General features: G+C 42.9%; 1 protein-coding gene across 1 annotated transcript; it reads left to right on the forward strand.

Annotated features, from left to right (window-relative positions):
• The first annotated feature begins 6,402 nt into the window (after nucleotides 1-6,402).
• LOC139545598 (uncharacterized) lies at nucleotides 6,403-8,598 on the forward strand. Its single transcript, XM_071353552.1, has 2 exons — nucleotides 6,403-6,511; nucleotides 6,717-8,598. Exon 2 carries the CDS (start codon nucleotides 7,079-7,081, stop codon nucleotides 7,826-7,828), a length of 750 nt encoding a protein of 249 aa, XP_071209653.1. The 5' UTR covers nucleotides 6,403-6,511; nucleotides 6,717-7,078; the 3' UTR covers nucleotides 7,829-8,598.
• The last annotated feature ends 6,953 nt before the right edge of the window (nucleotides 8,599-15,551 follow it).

Consider the following 15,551-nt stretch of genomic DNA (forward strand, 5'->3'; position numbering starts at 1 on the left):
TTCTGTGAGCTTGTGTGGCCTACAACTTCGCTGTTGTTGCTCCTAGACGTTTCCACTTCTCATTAACAGCACTTACAGTTGACCTGGGCAGCTCTAGCAGGGCAGAAATTTGATGAACTTACTTGTTGGAAAGGTGGCATCCTATGCCGATGACACGTTGAAAGTCACTGTTATTCTCACAGAATGGGACCGCCGAGTGCTGAAGCACGTAACGTGTAAAAATTCTCTGTCTGAGGTTGCAACACTATCGAGTTCCAAACTGCCACTTGAAGCAACATCAGCACAAGAACTCTTCGTCGGAAGCTTCATGGAAGCCAAATATCACCATACACAGTGCCAAGTGACGACTGGAGTGGTGTAAAGCTCACTGCCATTGGAATGAGATGTTCGACGAGCAGGTGTCCACATACTTTTAGATATGTAGTGTATGTACAATGTACAATACCAGTCAAAAGTTTGGACACACCTACTCCTTCAAGGGGTTTTCTATATTTTTACTATATTCTACATTGTAGAATAATAGTGAAGACATCAAAACTATGAAATAACACATTAATTCATTTATTTTTGAAATTGAACGTTTAAAGAGGAGCTGGTTTGGAGAGACCTATGTTGCCATCTACTGTAGTAACAACAGATCCTGATAAATAAGAATACACAATTTTCCCATTTATCTCAGCACATGGACCAAGAAGGCCATTTTCGAATGTTGAATTGTACTTACATGGTGAAAAATACACATTCATTTCATTGTATATCCCACCAGGATTGTTTTTAGATTGACTTCAAGCTTTATTAGCTCAAATCCAGACAGGAGCCATTATTTTAGAAAAAGATGTTCATATGATTGCGAAGATATTCAAAACTTTGCCGAGTGCCTATCCAACTGACAATCTCTTAGAAAAAATAAACTGTTGGAACCAAGACTTAAAAGAACTCAAATGTACGCTTAATCCAGTATACTGTAAACTAATGTATAGAATTTATTATACAAGAGACAAAATTCACAAAGTCTACAGCACAATTGCAGTCTTGTCTTAAGTGTAAAACGAATAATGACTCAATAATCCATGCTTTCTTTTTATAAAAGATAAAGTAAATGTCTTTTTTATTATTTTAAATTCCTCCATTATAAAAGCTTCAAGTCTTTCTCTCTCTCTCATTACTTGTTACTTAGATGAATGCGTCTTTTCCTAAAACCAGAGTGCCATCCATCCCAGTTCAACAATCCTAAACTAGTCCAATATGATCCATATTTCTAGATCTATTGTTGTTGAGATGAAGTGTGCAGTTAGTCCAACCCACCCAGACCATGCAGCACTTTGAGCTGCAGAGAAACATACAGTGATTGTTTGGAAGAAGTGATCAAAAGTGACTTTTTGGGCCTGAATGCCATAATTGACGATAAAAGGTTCAAAAACAAATGTATCCCCATAAATGATCAAATAGTTTGACAACCCTGTTTGTAAGCTTTTAAGATATCAACCTCAACCCTTTATCTTTTCCAGTGTCTTTTCCATTTCTTGTTATTCTTAACATTTTGGTTAATGTGTATATTGTTGTTGTATTGCTAGATATTGCTGCACCGTTGGAGCTAGAAACATAAGCATTTCGCTGCACCTGTGATAACATCTATATAACTGTGTACATGACCAATAAACAAAACAAAAAATATATTATTGTATAGTGGGGTATGCAATATGGGTCAACTTTGAGCACCTGTATCTCTTGAATGTTTTGGCATGCAGGTCCAAAAAGTAACTTTCTGAGAATTTCTACAATTAACAAAGGTTTTGTTCAAATCAAAAGGGTTGCTGTCAAAAAGTGATTGAAATCAAATGCATTTACCTGTATGATTTACTGTACATGTAATTGGTTCCAGTGTTGACTCATGGCACTCCACTGGATTATATAGCAATGTGGTGAAGTGTGAACAAAATAGCAACTTGTCACGCCCTGACCTTAGAGATCCTTTTCATTCTGTATTTGGTTAGGTCCTGGTGTGACTAGGGTGGGCAATCTATGTTTTCTATTTCTTTGTTGGCCTGGTATGGTTCCCAATCAGAGGCAGCTGTCTATTGTTGTCTCTGATTGGGGATCATATTTAGGCAGCCTTTTCCCACCTGTTGTTTGTGGGATCATGTTTTTGTGTAGCTGCCTGTGAGCAGCCCAGAACGTTTCGTTTTCTTCTGTATTATTTTGGTACTGTGCTGTTTAGCCCTACTAAACTTTACGTTTTGTTTGTGTTATAATTTTTTTTCGGTGTTCATTGAATAAAGTAAGATGTACGCCTACCACGCTGCACATTGGTCCACTCATTCCAACAACGAGCGTAACACAACTAGCAAAGTTTGCTGAAGTGTGAAAAATGAACTTTCTCTCCTGCTACTCTCCTCATCTTCGTCCATCACACACACACACACAGGTGTGAGTATTTATTTTACACTATTTGTTGAAACACCTTCTGTGTAGCAAAATGCTTGTGCAGCAAAATGCTTGTGCAAGGAACACAAGCATTTCACTACACCTGCAATAACATCTTCTAAATATGTTTATACAACCAATTCAGTTTGATTTGATGTGTCACATTTCCCATTGACAGTAAAATGACTCTAAAAAGCAATTGATCTATCTAATCCTTTGAACGATCAACTGGTCAGTTTCCTCTTGTGACCATGGGCGCTGATATCCACACCAGTCGTGTTGTGTCAACTTCTCTCACCTGTTTTTCTCTGAGCTGCCCTGTTACACCAAGAGGAAACATTTAGGCTGTGGGGGCAGGTAGGGCCAGGAGGCTCTGTCGCCTCGGTTACACCACACAAAGTGCAAAACCTTCCAACCCAAACACCCAACTCCCCACAGAACACCTCAAAGGGCTCCAAGGGATCCAATGAGGCTGTTTCAGGGGTTGTTTGGTTTGGCGGTTCCCACCTAATGACAGCCCTACCAACCTTTTGTCCTGCTTCTTGTCTTGGGGACACTGATGGTTAGGTTAGCCTGGCAATTATCATTTTTAGTGTGCACCAACCTCCTGTAAGAGGCTATAGGATCTAATCAAATCAAACTTTATTTGTCACATGCTCCGAATACAACAAGTGTAGACTTTACCTGTGAAATGCTTACTTACAAGCCCTTAACCAACAGTGCAGTTAAAGAAGAGTTAAGAAAATATTTACCAAGTAGACTCAAATAAAAAGTAGTAATAAAAAGTAACACAACAACAATAACAATAACGAGGCTATATACAGGAGGCACCGGTACCGAGTCAGTGTGCAGGGGTACAGGTGTCACGATTCTCTAAAGTAGAACCCAGAAGCAGACCAGGACAAGGAGAGTAAGACGAAGGTGAGTATTTATTTACAAGTGTAAATGTAGTGATAGAAAAATCCAAGTAACGGAGCGGGCAGCGGAGGTGAGTTGATGGAATTGAGTAAGCAGATCCGAGGAAGTAACTGAAGTCACCGACGACCAGGTAGGGATGGGATGAGTGTTCTGGGTGAATGACTGTAGACAGAAAAAACAGAGGTAAGTTCAAGGCAAGCAAGACGTACAAAACAAACTCTATCAAACTGGAGGCTGATACGCTGGCACAACATACTGTTCATGGCTAACGATCCGGCAGGGAATGGATGTCAGGTCAGAGCTTATGAAGTGGAGGGGTGATGATCAGGACCAGGTGTGCAGATAGCTGATGGGATACAGGTGCGGGTAACCAGAGATCTCCCAACTAGCTACGTCGCCCGGCAACCAGACAGGGTGCGTTCCAGGACACCGGAAAAACACTCCAGGACAGAACACAGGCAAAAACAGACTCAGGAAGCGGGATTCGTGACAACAGGTTAGTTGAGATAATTTGTATATGTGGGTGGGGGTGAAATGACTATGCATAGATAATAAACAGCGAATGTAAATTGTCCGGTGGCGATTGTATTAATTGTTCAGCAGTCTGAAGGCTTGGGGGTAGAAGCTGTTGAGCCTTTTAATCCTAGACTTGGCGCTCCAGTACCGCTTGCTGTGCGGTAGCAGAGAAAACAGTCTATAACTTCGGTGACCGGAGTCTTTGACAATTTTATGGGCTTTGCTCTGACACCGCCTATTGTATAGGTCCTGGATGGCAGGAAGCTTGACCCAAGTGATGTACTGGGCCGTTCGCACTACCCTCTGTAGTGCCTTATGGTCAGATGCCGAGCAGTTGCCATACCAGGCGGTGATGCAACTGGTCAGGATGCTCTCGATGGTGCAGCTGTAGAACCTTTTGAGGATCTGGGGACCCATGCCAAATCTTTTCAGTCTCCTGAGGGGGAAAAGGTTTTGTCGTGGCCTCTTCACGACTTTCTTGATATGTTTGGACCATGATAGTTTGTTGGTGATGTGGACACTAAGGAACTTGAAACTCTCAACCCACTCCTCTACAGCCCTGTCAATGTTAATGGGGGCCTGTTCGGCCCGCCTTTTCCTGTAGTCCACGATCAGCTCCTTTGTCTTGCTCACATTGAGGGAGAGGTTGTTGTCCTGGCACCATACTGCCAGTTCTCTGACCTCCCTATAGGCCGTCTCATCTTTGTCGGTGATGTGGCCTACCACTGTCGTGTCGTCAGCAAACTTAATGATGGCGTTGGAGTCGTGTTTGGCCACGCAGTCGTGGGTGAACAGCGAATACAGGAGGGGACTAAGTACACACCCCTGAGGCGCCCCAGTGTTAAGGAGCAGCGTGGCAGATGTGTTGTTGCCTACTCTTACCACCTGGGCGCGGCCCATCAGGAAGTCCAGGATCCAGTTGCAGAGGGAGGTGTTTAGTCCCAGAGTCCTTAGCTTAGTGAAGAGCTTTGTGGGCACTATGGTGTTGAATGCTGAGCTGTAGTCAATGAACAGCATTCTCACATAGGTGATCCTTTTGTCCAGGTGAGAAAGGGCAGTGTGGATTGCGATTGAGATTGCGTCATCTATGGATCCTAATCAATGTAACATATGACATGACTGTTATACCACCTCCAGGCCACCGAGCTTCTGAATCATCCAACCTGAGAAAATATGAACATCTAATTGATCATCTTGCTTATAATAAAACAGGGAGTTACAGGCCATGGACAGTGAAATCAGAATAAGGGAGATAATCAACATGATTACTATTACATTGATTTGGGAGTTATATCAGCACATATAGGATAGTGGACCCTACGTGGTCTTGTCAAAGAATCAAAAGTCATATGGAATCAGGTGATAAATTGTGGTATTTACTTAGAGGTGCAGAAGGTAAGCTGAAACTTTGGAATATGCAAGTATTGAATATAAGAAGTGGACGAACACTGACATGAACTTTCAAAATAATAAACAATAATCTAAGTGGCCAATTCACTGAACCTAGCTGCTTCTAAGGCAGATTGCCTTCAAACTAGGCAGCGCGCCAATAACTTTGACAGTGTCAATAATTCCTTACACAGCTGAGGTTAAGAGAGCCTTGGGACAATATGTCACTCCTGCCTAAGCTCTCCTGAAATGAACAACCTGAACAGGTTAAATGCCCAACCACTAACACTGGGATAATCCAAAATGCACCCTCCCAGTTAACAATTCTTGAGAGAGAAAACGTTTTTGTAATTTTACCCGTAATGTTCCCCTGATGTTTGAGTGTCCAGTTTTCCTTTAGTTATAGGAACATGATATGTATGTTAGCAAAAACCTCCTGAGAACCTATTTAGCATGTTTTGGCGTTCGAGTTAGGAGAACATTCCTTAAATGTCAAACAGAACGAACCCAGAACGGGGTTTCCATGTTCTCAGAATATCCCAAATTATTGTTCTAGACACTTTTCATGTGGCGTTGCAAGAACAGTAATGTGTCGAATGACATTTAAAACATAGGAAGATTTGTCATGGTCCCCTAGAGGTTTTTTGAATTAGCGAAGGTACATAAAAACAGAACAGGGCTCCGGGCAGCCGAGCGGAAATGGAGGAAAACTCGCCTCCCTGCGGACCTGGCATCCTTTCACTCCCTCCTCTCTACATTTTCCTCTTCTGTCTCTGCTGCTAAAGCCACTTTCTACCACTCTAAATTCCAAGCATCTGCCTCTAACCCTAGGAAGCTCTTTGCCACCTTCTCCTCCCTCCTGAATCCTCCTCCCCCTCCCCCCCCCTCCTCCCTCTCTGCAGATGACTTCGTCAACCATTTTGAAAAGAAGGTCGACGACATCCGATCCTCGTTTGCTAAGTCAAACGACACCGCTGGTTCTGCTCACACTGCCCTACCCTGTGCTCTGACCTCTTTCTCCCCTCTCTCTCCAGATGAAATCTCGCGTCTTGTGACGGCCGGCCGCCCAACAACCTGCCCGCTTGACCCTATCCCCTCCTCTCTTCTCCAGACCATTTCCGGAGACCTTCTCCCTTACCTCACCTCGCTCATCAACTCATCCCTGACCGCTGGCTACGTCCCTTCCGTCTTCAAGAGAGCGAGAGTTGCACCCCTTCTGAAAAAACCTACACTCGATCCCTCCGATGTCAACAACTACAGACCAGTATCCCTTCTTTCTTTTCTCTCCAAAACTCTTGAACGTGCCGTCCTTGGCCAGCTCTCCTGCTATCTCTCTCAGAATGACCTTCTTGATCCAAATCAGTCAGGTTTCAAGACTAGTCATTCAACTGAGACTGCTCTTCTCTGTATCACGGAGGCGCTCCGCACTGCTAAAGCTAACTCTCTCTCCTCTGCTCTCATCCTTCTAGACCTATCGGCTGCCTTCGATACTGTGAACCATCAGATCCTCCTCTCCACCCTCTCCGAGTTGGGCATCTCCGGCGCGGCCCACGCTTGGATTGCGTCCTACCTGACAGGTCGCTCCTACCAGGTGGCGTGGCGAGAATCTGTCTCCTCACCACGTGCTCTCACCACTGGTGTCCCCCAGGGCTCTGTTCTAGGCCCTCTCCTATTCTCGCTATACACCAAGTCACTTGGCTCTGTCATAACCTCACATGGTCTCTCCTATCATTGCTATGCAGACGACACACAATTAATCTTCTCCTTTCCCCCTTCTGATGACCAGGTGGCGAATCGCATCTCTGCATGTCTGGCAGACATATCAGTGTGGATGACGGATCACCACCTCAAGCTGAACCTCGGCAAGACGGAGCTGCTCTTCCTCCCGGGGAAGGACTGCCCGTTCCATGATCTCGCCATCACGGTTGACAACTCCATTGTGTCCTCCTCCCAGAGCGCTAAGAACCTTGGCGTGATCCTGGACGACACCCTGTCGTTCTCAACTAACATCAAGGCGGTGGCCCGTTCCTGTAGGTTCATGCTCTACAACATCCGCAGAGTACGACCCTGCCTCACACAGGAAGCGGCGCAGGTCCTAATCCAGGCACTTGTCATCTCCCGTCTGGATTACTGCAACTCGCTGTTGGCTGGGCTCCCTGCCTGTGCCATTAAACCCCTACAACTCATCCAGAACGCTGCAGCCCGTCTGGTGTTCAACCTTCCCAAGTTCTCTCACGTCACCCCGCTCCTCCGCTCTCTCCACTGGCTTCCAGTTGAAGCTCGCATCCGCTACAAGACCATGGTGCTTGCCTACGGAGCTGTGAGGGGAACGGCACCTCAGTACCTTCAGGCTCTGATCAGGCCCTACACCCAAACAAGGGCACTGCGTTCATCCACCTCTGGCCTGCTCGCCTCCCTACCACTGAGGAAGTACAGTTCCCGCTCAGCCCAGTCAAAACTGTTCGCTGCTCTGGCCCCCCAATGGTGGAACAAACTCCCTCACGACGCCAGGACAGCGGAGTCAATCACCACCTTCCGGAGACACCTGAAACCCCACCTCTTTAAGGAATACCTAGGATAGGATAAAGTAATCCTTCTGACCCCCCCCCCCCCCCCTTAAAAGATTTAGATGCACTATTGTAAAGTGGCTGTTCCACTGGATGTCATAAGGTGAATGCACCAATTTGTAAGTCGCTCTGGATAAGAGCGTCTGCTAAATGACTTAAATGTAAATGTAAAATGTAAAAAGGGCGTCCTCCATGCGCATAAAACAAAGCCCTTGTTTGCTAAGTTCAATGTATTGTACATTGCTCTTCGTTACCTCCATTAGCACAGTATACATTATCCCAACTGTGTACAACAAATCCCATTGTTAGGGCAGACATTCTTTTTATAATTTTGTATTATTATATATTTTTTTTATTGTGTTATTGACTGTATGTTTGTTTATTCCATGTGTAACTCTGTGTTATTGTTTGTGTCGCACTGCTTTGCTTTATCTTGTCCAGGTCGCAGTTGTAAATGAGAATTTGTTCTCAACTAGCCTACCTGGTTAAATAAAAAAATATATAAATCAAAAAGGCATACAGATAATTCGGAAAGTGTTCAGAGGCCTTGACTTTTTCCACATTTTATTACGTTACAGCCTTATTCTAAAATGGATTAAATAGTTTTTCCCTCATCAATCTACACACAATACCCCATAATGACAAAGCAAAACTTTTATTAAATTATTACATTTATTAAATAAAAAAACTGAAATATCACATTTACATAAGTATTCAGACCCTTTACTCAGGCCCTTTGGCAGCGATTACAGCCTAGAGTCTTCTTGGGTATGATGCTACAAGCTTGGTACACCTGTATTTGGGGATTTTCTCACATTACTCTCTACAGATCCTCTCAAGCTCTGTCAGGTTGGATGGGGAGCGTCGCTGCACAGCTATTTTCAGGTCTCTCCAGAGATGTTAGATCGGGTTCAAGTCCGGGCTTTGTCTTGGCTGTGTGCTTAGGTCCGTTGCCCTGTTGGAAGGTGAACCTTTGTCCCAGTCTGAGCGCTCTGTAGCAGGTTTTCATCAAGGATTTCTCTGTACTTTGCTCCGTTCATCTTTCCCTCGATCCTGACTATTCTCCCAGTCCCTGTCTCTGAAAAACATCCCCACAGCATGATGCTGCCACCGCCATGCTTCACCATAGGGATGGTGCCAGGTTTCCTCCATACATGACACTTGGCATTCAGGCCAAATCTTGGTTTCATCAGACCAGATAATCTTGTTTCTTATGGTCTGAGAGTCCTTTAGGTGCCTTTTGGCAAACTCCAAGAGGGCTGTCATGTGCCTTTTACTGAGGAGTGGCTTCCGTCTGGCCACTCTACCATAAAGGCCTGATTGCTGGAGTTCTGCAGTGATGGTTGTCCTTCTGGAAGGCTCTCCCATCTCCACAGAGGAACTAGGTAGCTCTGTCAGAGTGACCATGGGGTTCTTGGTCACCTCCCTGACCAAGGCCCTTAGTTTTGATGTCTTCACTATTATTCTACAATGTAGAAAATAGTAAAAAAAAATAAGAAAAACCCTCGAATGAGTAGGTGTGTCCAAACTTTTGACTGGTACTGTACATATTACCTCAATTACCTCGACTATCCTGTGCCTCCGCACATTCACTCGGTACCGGTACCTCCTATTTTATTGTTGCTCTTTTATTTTTTACTTTAGTTTATTTTGTAAATATTTTTCATTTTTTCATTTTATATGATACTGAATTTTGACTGCAATGGGCCTTTAACAAAGTTTGCCATTACTCATGGCCTCTCTGGAAGGTTTGTAGAAAACATAGTAAAAGAGAGAAAATATTTATACACAATACAAAAGATTAAACATAAAAACCCCTTATTTGTTTTTTGAGGTGCACATGAAGAGGACTTTTCAAATCTGCTCTGTTGGTCAATATTTTCAACATGTGCAAAAAAGATATCCTACAACAATCTGTCTGTATAGGCTTTTATCCATAACAAGGCCCAAGCGTTAAACAAACCTTGGTAAGTAAGTAATCCTTTGTCAAGTAAACCTTGTCTGAGCCGGAACGGCCCATAGGGGCAAGAGCCTATCTTCTGTTTCTGTAGTGTGAAGCAGTACACACCTTGGACAGTCTGTCACAGGGCCTTACCCCCAATCCATCTTCTTAACCTTTCTAGGACACACGTTCCGCTAGCGGAACCCCCCCCCCAACATTCCGCTGAAAAGGCAGCGCGCGAAATTCAAAAATATTTTTTAGAAATATGTAACTTTCACACATTAACAAGTCCAATACAGCAAATGAAAGATAAACATCTTGTTAATCTACCCATCGTGTCTGATTTTTAAAATGTTTTACAGCGAAAACACAACATATATTTATGTTAGATCACCACCAAATCCAAAAAACACACAGCCATTTTTCCCAGCCAAAGATAGTCACACAAAAGCAGAAATAGAGATAAAATTAATCACTAACCTTTGATAATCTTCATCAGATGACACTCATAGGACATCATGTTACACAATACATTTATGTTTTGTTCGATAATGTGCATATTTATATCCACAAATCTCGGTTTACATTGGCGCCATGTTCAGAAATGCCTCCAAAATATCCGGAGTAATTACAGAGAGCCATGTCAAATAACAGAAATACTCATCATAAACTTTGATGAAAGATACATGTTTTACATATAATTAAAGATACACTTGTTCTTAATGCAACCGCTGTGTCAGATTTAAAAAAAAACTTTAGTAAAAAGCACACCATGCAATAATCTGAGACGGCGCTCAGATTTAACAAAATTTCTCCGCCATGTTGGAGTCAACAGGTAACACGGTCACCACTGATAAATCCATGATAATTTAACATTTCAATAAGCATTTCTCTACGGCTGGCCATGCTTTCCTCCTGGCTACCCCAGCCCCGGCCAACAGCTCCACCCCCCCCCCCCCACCCCCCCCGCAGCTACTTGCCCGAGCCTTCCCAGCCTCTCCTTCCCCCAAATCCAGATTGCAGATGTTCTGAAAGAGCTGCTAAACCTGGACCCGTACAAATCAGCTGGGCTAGACAATCTGGACCCTCTCTTTCTAAAACTATCCGCCGTCATTGTTGCAACCCCTATTACCAGTCTGTTCAACCTCTCTTTCGTATCTTTATTTTCTGTGTTGGTTGGGGCGTGATAGTGACTTGGGTGGGTCATCTAGGTCTTTTGTATTTCTATGGTGGCCTGATATGGTTCCCAATCAGAGGCAGCTGTTTACCTTTGTCTCTGATTGGGGATAATTTTTAGGTAGCCAATTGTCCTCAGTTGTGTTTGTGGGATCTTGTCTATGTTTAGTTGCCTGTCAACACTATTTGTATAGCTTCACGTTTCGTTCGTTGATTTTGTTGTTTTTTTGTTCAGTGTTCATTCATTAAAAGAGAATGTACGCATACCACGCTGCGCCTTGGTCCATTCCATACGACGATCGTGACATACACTGTATATAGACTTTCTTTTTTTTCTATTGTGTTATTGACTATACGCTTGTTTATTCCATGTGTAACTCGATGTTGTTGTTTGTGTCGCACTGCTTTGCTTTATCTTGGCCAGGTCGCATTTGTAAATGAGAACTTGTTCTCAACTAGCTTACCTCGCTAAATAAAGGTGAAATAAAAAAAGTGTCCATCCCATCTAATACCTCCCACACCGAGACAATACTACAAGCAGTCTACAACTACCTGAAAATAGGAAAAATACACCATTGTATTGCAGTCTCATTATTTGTGTATCAACCACAGATTAATGTATCCTACCCCTCTAGTATTGTTCTTATGAATGGCTGCAGGATATGGTTTACAAACAGTATTGTTGGATTACAGGTTATACTGTCAAATGGGAGGAAATGCTGGCCTGGGTCCTTGGCTGCTGCTCTCCTGAGGAGATTGTGTTGGGAGGGGGTGACAATAAGAAGTGTGATACGGGGTGAGTATTCCAACTGCTGATATTAGCCAATGGTTCACAAACGTGTTTGGCACCCTGATCCATCTAAAGCCTTTTGAGTTGTCTGGTGACTAGCCAGTATTTCTAAACAATTTATTTTTAGCCAACCCAGTCCGGATCGACTGCCACCCACCAACACTCACATTACTGTAAGGGACTGAACAAGACACTTAAAATGGTTCAAGTGGTGGCTAAAATCTCCAACACCTAATCACAACTAATTAGGTTAATATCGGGTTAAAATGTCATGAGATGCGTAAACACACATTTATCACTTTTATGTTGGCCACTGCAGCCACTTCCCAGTATTGTGTCCTTGGCGCTCCAGCTACTGTAGGGGGACACAATGTAAGGACAGGCTAACCAAGGGTTAATAGTAGTACCTACCTCAGTGCTGTGGAACCGTGGGAGTTCAGACTCCTATAGCTGCTCTGTTTCTGTTTTGGGCTGCGCAATCACATAAAGGAAGTTAGTGGGAGCCAGTCACATGGGACAGCTTCCTTCTTTTGTTTACTGGAAGATTGTATCAACCTTTGTGGCTCCTGGATGCTGTCCTGTCACACCATGCCTGCTGCCCCATATTATGCCCCTGCATTTTTCTATCCATCGTCACCCTCTGTCCCTCTCCCTAAGCTCGCATAAGACTCCTCTCCCTTCACACTGCATTCTTGGGCCCAGCACTTTTTCATGTCAATGCTAATATATTTATATTTTCAGTTGCTCATGTCTGAAATACAAGCTAGGTTGAGGTTAAAGTTGCTATATGGTTGTTTCATCATGAACAATATGAACATGTAGAGTGTGGTATCAAAGGGAGTCACTGCTAAGTGAGAAAGCTGATTTCTCTTTCATCAGAGGAATGTGTCATAGAGTAAACCTTTATAGCACTAATAAGCAGAAGAGTGCCTCTCCCACTGACCATGGTTCCCAGGAAGTGAGAACACCATTCCCTTCGTTACCTCAATTAAGTGATAATGCTCGAGAAGCCGGTGTTTGGAGGATATATTGTATGTATCATCCAAACACCGGCTTCGAGGATATTATCACTTTTATACAATGGGTTAGCAATAAAATACAATGGGTTACTAACATATTAAAATAATTGTCATTAAAAACGTTATTTTGATTAATTTATTCAAACTATTTCATCCTTCCACAAGATATAGTCCCGACACAAATCTAGGGTTTGCTTCCCAAGCCGGCTGGTCGTTCTATCCGTTCGGTTGCCAGAGACGCGACCCAGACGTTCAGTCTTTTTATTCTGAATCTGTGGACGCCACCCAGTTGTTCGTTCTAAATGTTCCATTTCCGTATTGGCTGGCAATGTTTTTATCCCTTGGTTGCTAGTTAGCCAACTACGGCTAATTTACAGTCACATCAAACAGTGCAGCCAGAATAACAACAGTAGTTGCATTTGCATTTGTTTAAGCTGTTTTTTTCCAGTGACATAAATCTGGTTACATCCGTAGCAATGAACTAATGAGGCGCGATTTCGCCTGGCATAGAAAATGTGCTCTCTCATCAGGACACTGTTGTTCAGAGGAGCTAGCTAACAACACAGTTAACACAATCACTTCAAACTGAAGCAGGAAAGACTGCATTCAAGCTGCACTTCGTTTAGTTTGACCTTTTTTATTTTCTTTGTATATATCCATAAAAATGATGCCAGTTGATTAACACTGCCTGCCTGTCTGTTTCATCCAGACTCCCGACACGTTCATTACTATGGGACAGCTGGAGATCGTTGAATATTGAAACAATGTTGCAAATGTCGGAGAGACAGACAGCAAGGTTTATACAAATCTCCGCTGTTGAAAACTAAATGTTAGTCGAAAAGAAATCTGATATAATGTCCAGATACTTTTTATTGTGGAGATCAAGTTCATAAATTGCCTGGCTGGGCTGATGAGACAGTGGATTGCGCAGTCAGATGGAACAGAGTAAATAGGCATTTTAAAGTCATATATTTAGCCGGTTGTAACTTGTGAAATAGACACGGGCTGGAATGCAGTTTTAACCAATCAGCATTCAGGATTAGAACCATCCATTGTATAACAGTCAATTATTACTGGGATTTTATTCTCACAGTTCTGATCTCATGATACCAGCGTTTTACCTGTGTTCTTTCAACTGTAAATTACAGCTTCAAACCATAGCAAAATATGGCAAGTTAAAACCCCAAAAATATGTTAAAGCCGTTTTGCTTACTGTCTCTATGAAATCAGATTATATAAAATGTTTTTCAGATTCAGGTTTATTTTATTTTCATTGTACATACTGTATAAAATAAATCTGCTGAGGAAGGATTCTGTATTTGCTGAAGAAGTGTTCTCAAGGTTTTGACTTTGCCTGTGTTGGTCGGATGCGCTCTTTCCGAGACTCTAAACCCCCTCCCTAGAGCCCTAGATAACAGATACATTTCATAGAGTAAATGTTAGCTTCCCAAAATCCCATTAAAGCCACTGTGTGAGGTGCAGCCAGGAAAAATTGGTGAATTTAGTGAGTTTGGGAAATATGTGGCCTTTTCCTCACAAGGATATCCCCTAGGACACTGTTTCTCCCCAGTACTTTATCCATCTTTCCTTTTCTATATAGTTCTCTCTTTCACTCCCTCTCTCACCATCTCTCTTTCTCTCACTCATCTTTTACTTCCCTGCTTGCTGAGCCTTGCTCCCCAAGTCTCTATCTATCATATATATACTGTATATACAGTAGTTGAAGTCGGAAGTTTACATACATCTTGGCCAAATACATTTATACTCAGTTTTTCAGAATTCCTGTCGATATATGTCGATATAGGACTCATTTTACTGTGGATATCAAATCAAATCAAATTTTATTTGTCACATACACATGGTTAGCAGATGTTAATGCGAGTGTAGTGAAATGCTTGTGCTTCTACTTCCGACAATGCAGTAATAACCAACAAGTAATCTAACCTAACAATTCCACAACTACTACCTTATACACACAAGTGTAAAGGGATAAAGAATATGTACATAAAGATATATGAATGAGTGATGGTACAGAACGGCATAGGCAAGATGCAGTAGATGGTATAGAGTACAGTATATACATATACATATGAGATGAGAAATGTAGGGAACATTATATTAAGTGGCATTGTTTAAAGTGGCTAGTGATACATGTATTACATAAAGATGGCAAGATGCAGTAGATGATATAGAGTACAGTATATACATATACATATGAGATGAGTAATGTAGGGAACATTATATTAAGTGGCATTGTTTAAAGTGGCTAGTGATACATTTTTACATAATTTCCATCAATTCCCATTATTAAAGTGGCTGGAGTTGAGTCAGTATGTTGGCAGCGGCCACTAAATGTTAGTGGTGGCTGTTTAACAGTCTGATGGCCTTGAGATAGAAGCTGTTTTTCAGTCTCTCGGTCCCTGCTTTGATGCACCTGTACTGACCTCGCCTTCTGGATGATAGCGGGGTGACAAGGCAGTGGCTCGGGTGGTTGTTGTCCTTGATGATCTTTATGGCCTTCCTGTGACATTGGGTGGTGTAGGTGTCCTGGAGGGCAGGTAGTTTGCCCCCGGTGATGCGTTGTGCAGACCTCACTACCCTCTGGAGAGCCTCCTGAGGTTGAAGAGGCGCTGCTGCGCCTTCTTCACAATGCTGTCTGTGTGGGTGGACCAATTCAGTTTGTCCGTGATGTGTACACCGAGGAACTTAAAACGTTCCACCTTCTCCACTACTGTCCCGTCGATGTGGATAGGGGGGTGCTCCCTCTGCTGTTTCCTGAAGTCCACAATCATCTCCTTTGTTTTGTTGAC

This window comes from Salvelinus alpinus, chromosome 19 (genome assembly GCF_045679555.1).
Source record: "Salvelinus alpinus chromosome 19, SLU_Salpinus.1, whole genome shotgun sequence".
Taxonomy (NCBI): Eukaryota; Metazoa; Chordata; class Actinopteri; order Salmoniformes; family Salmonidae; genus Salvelinus; species Salvelinus alpinus.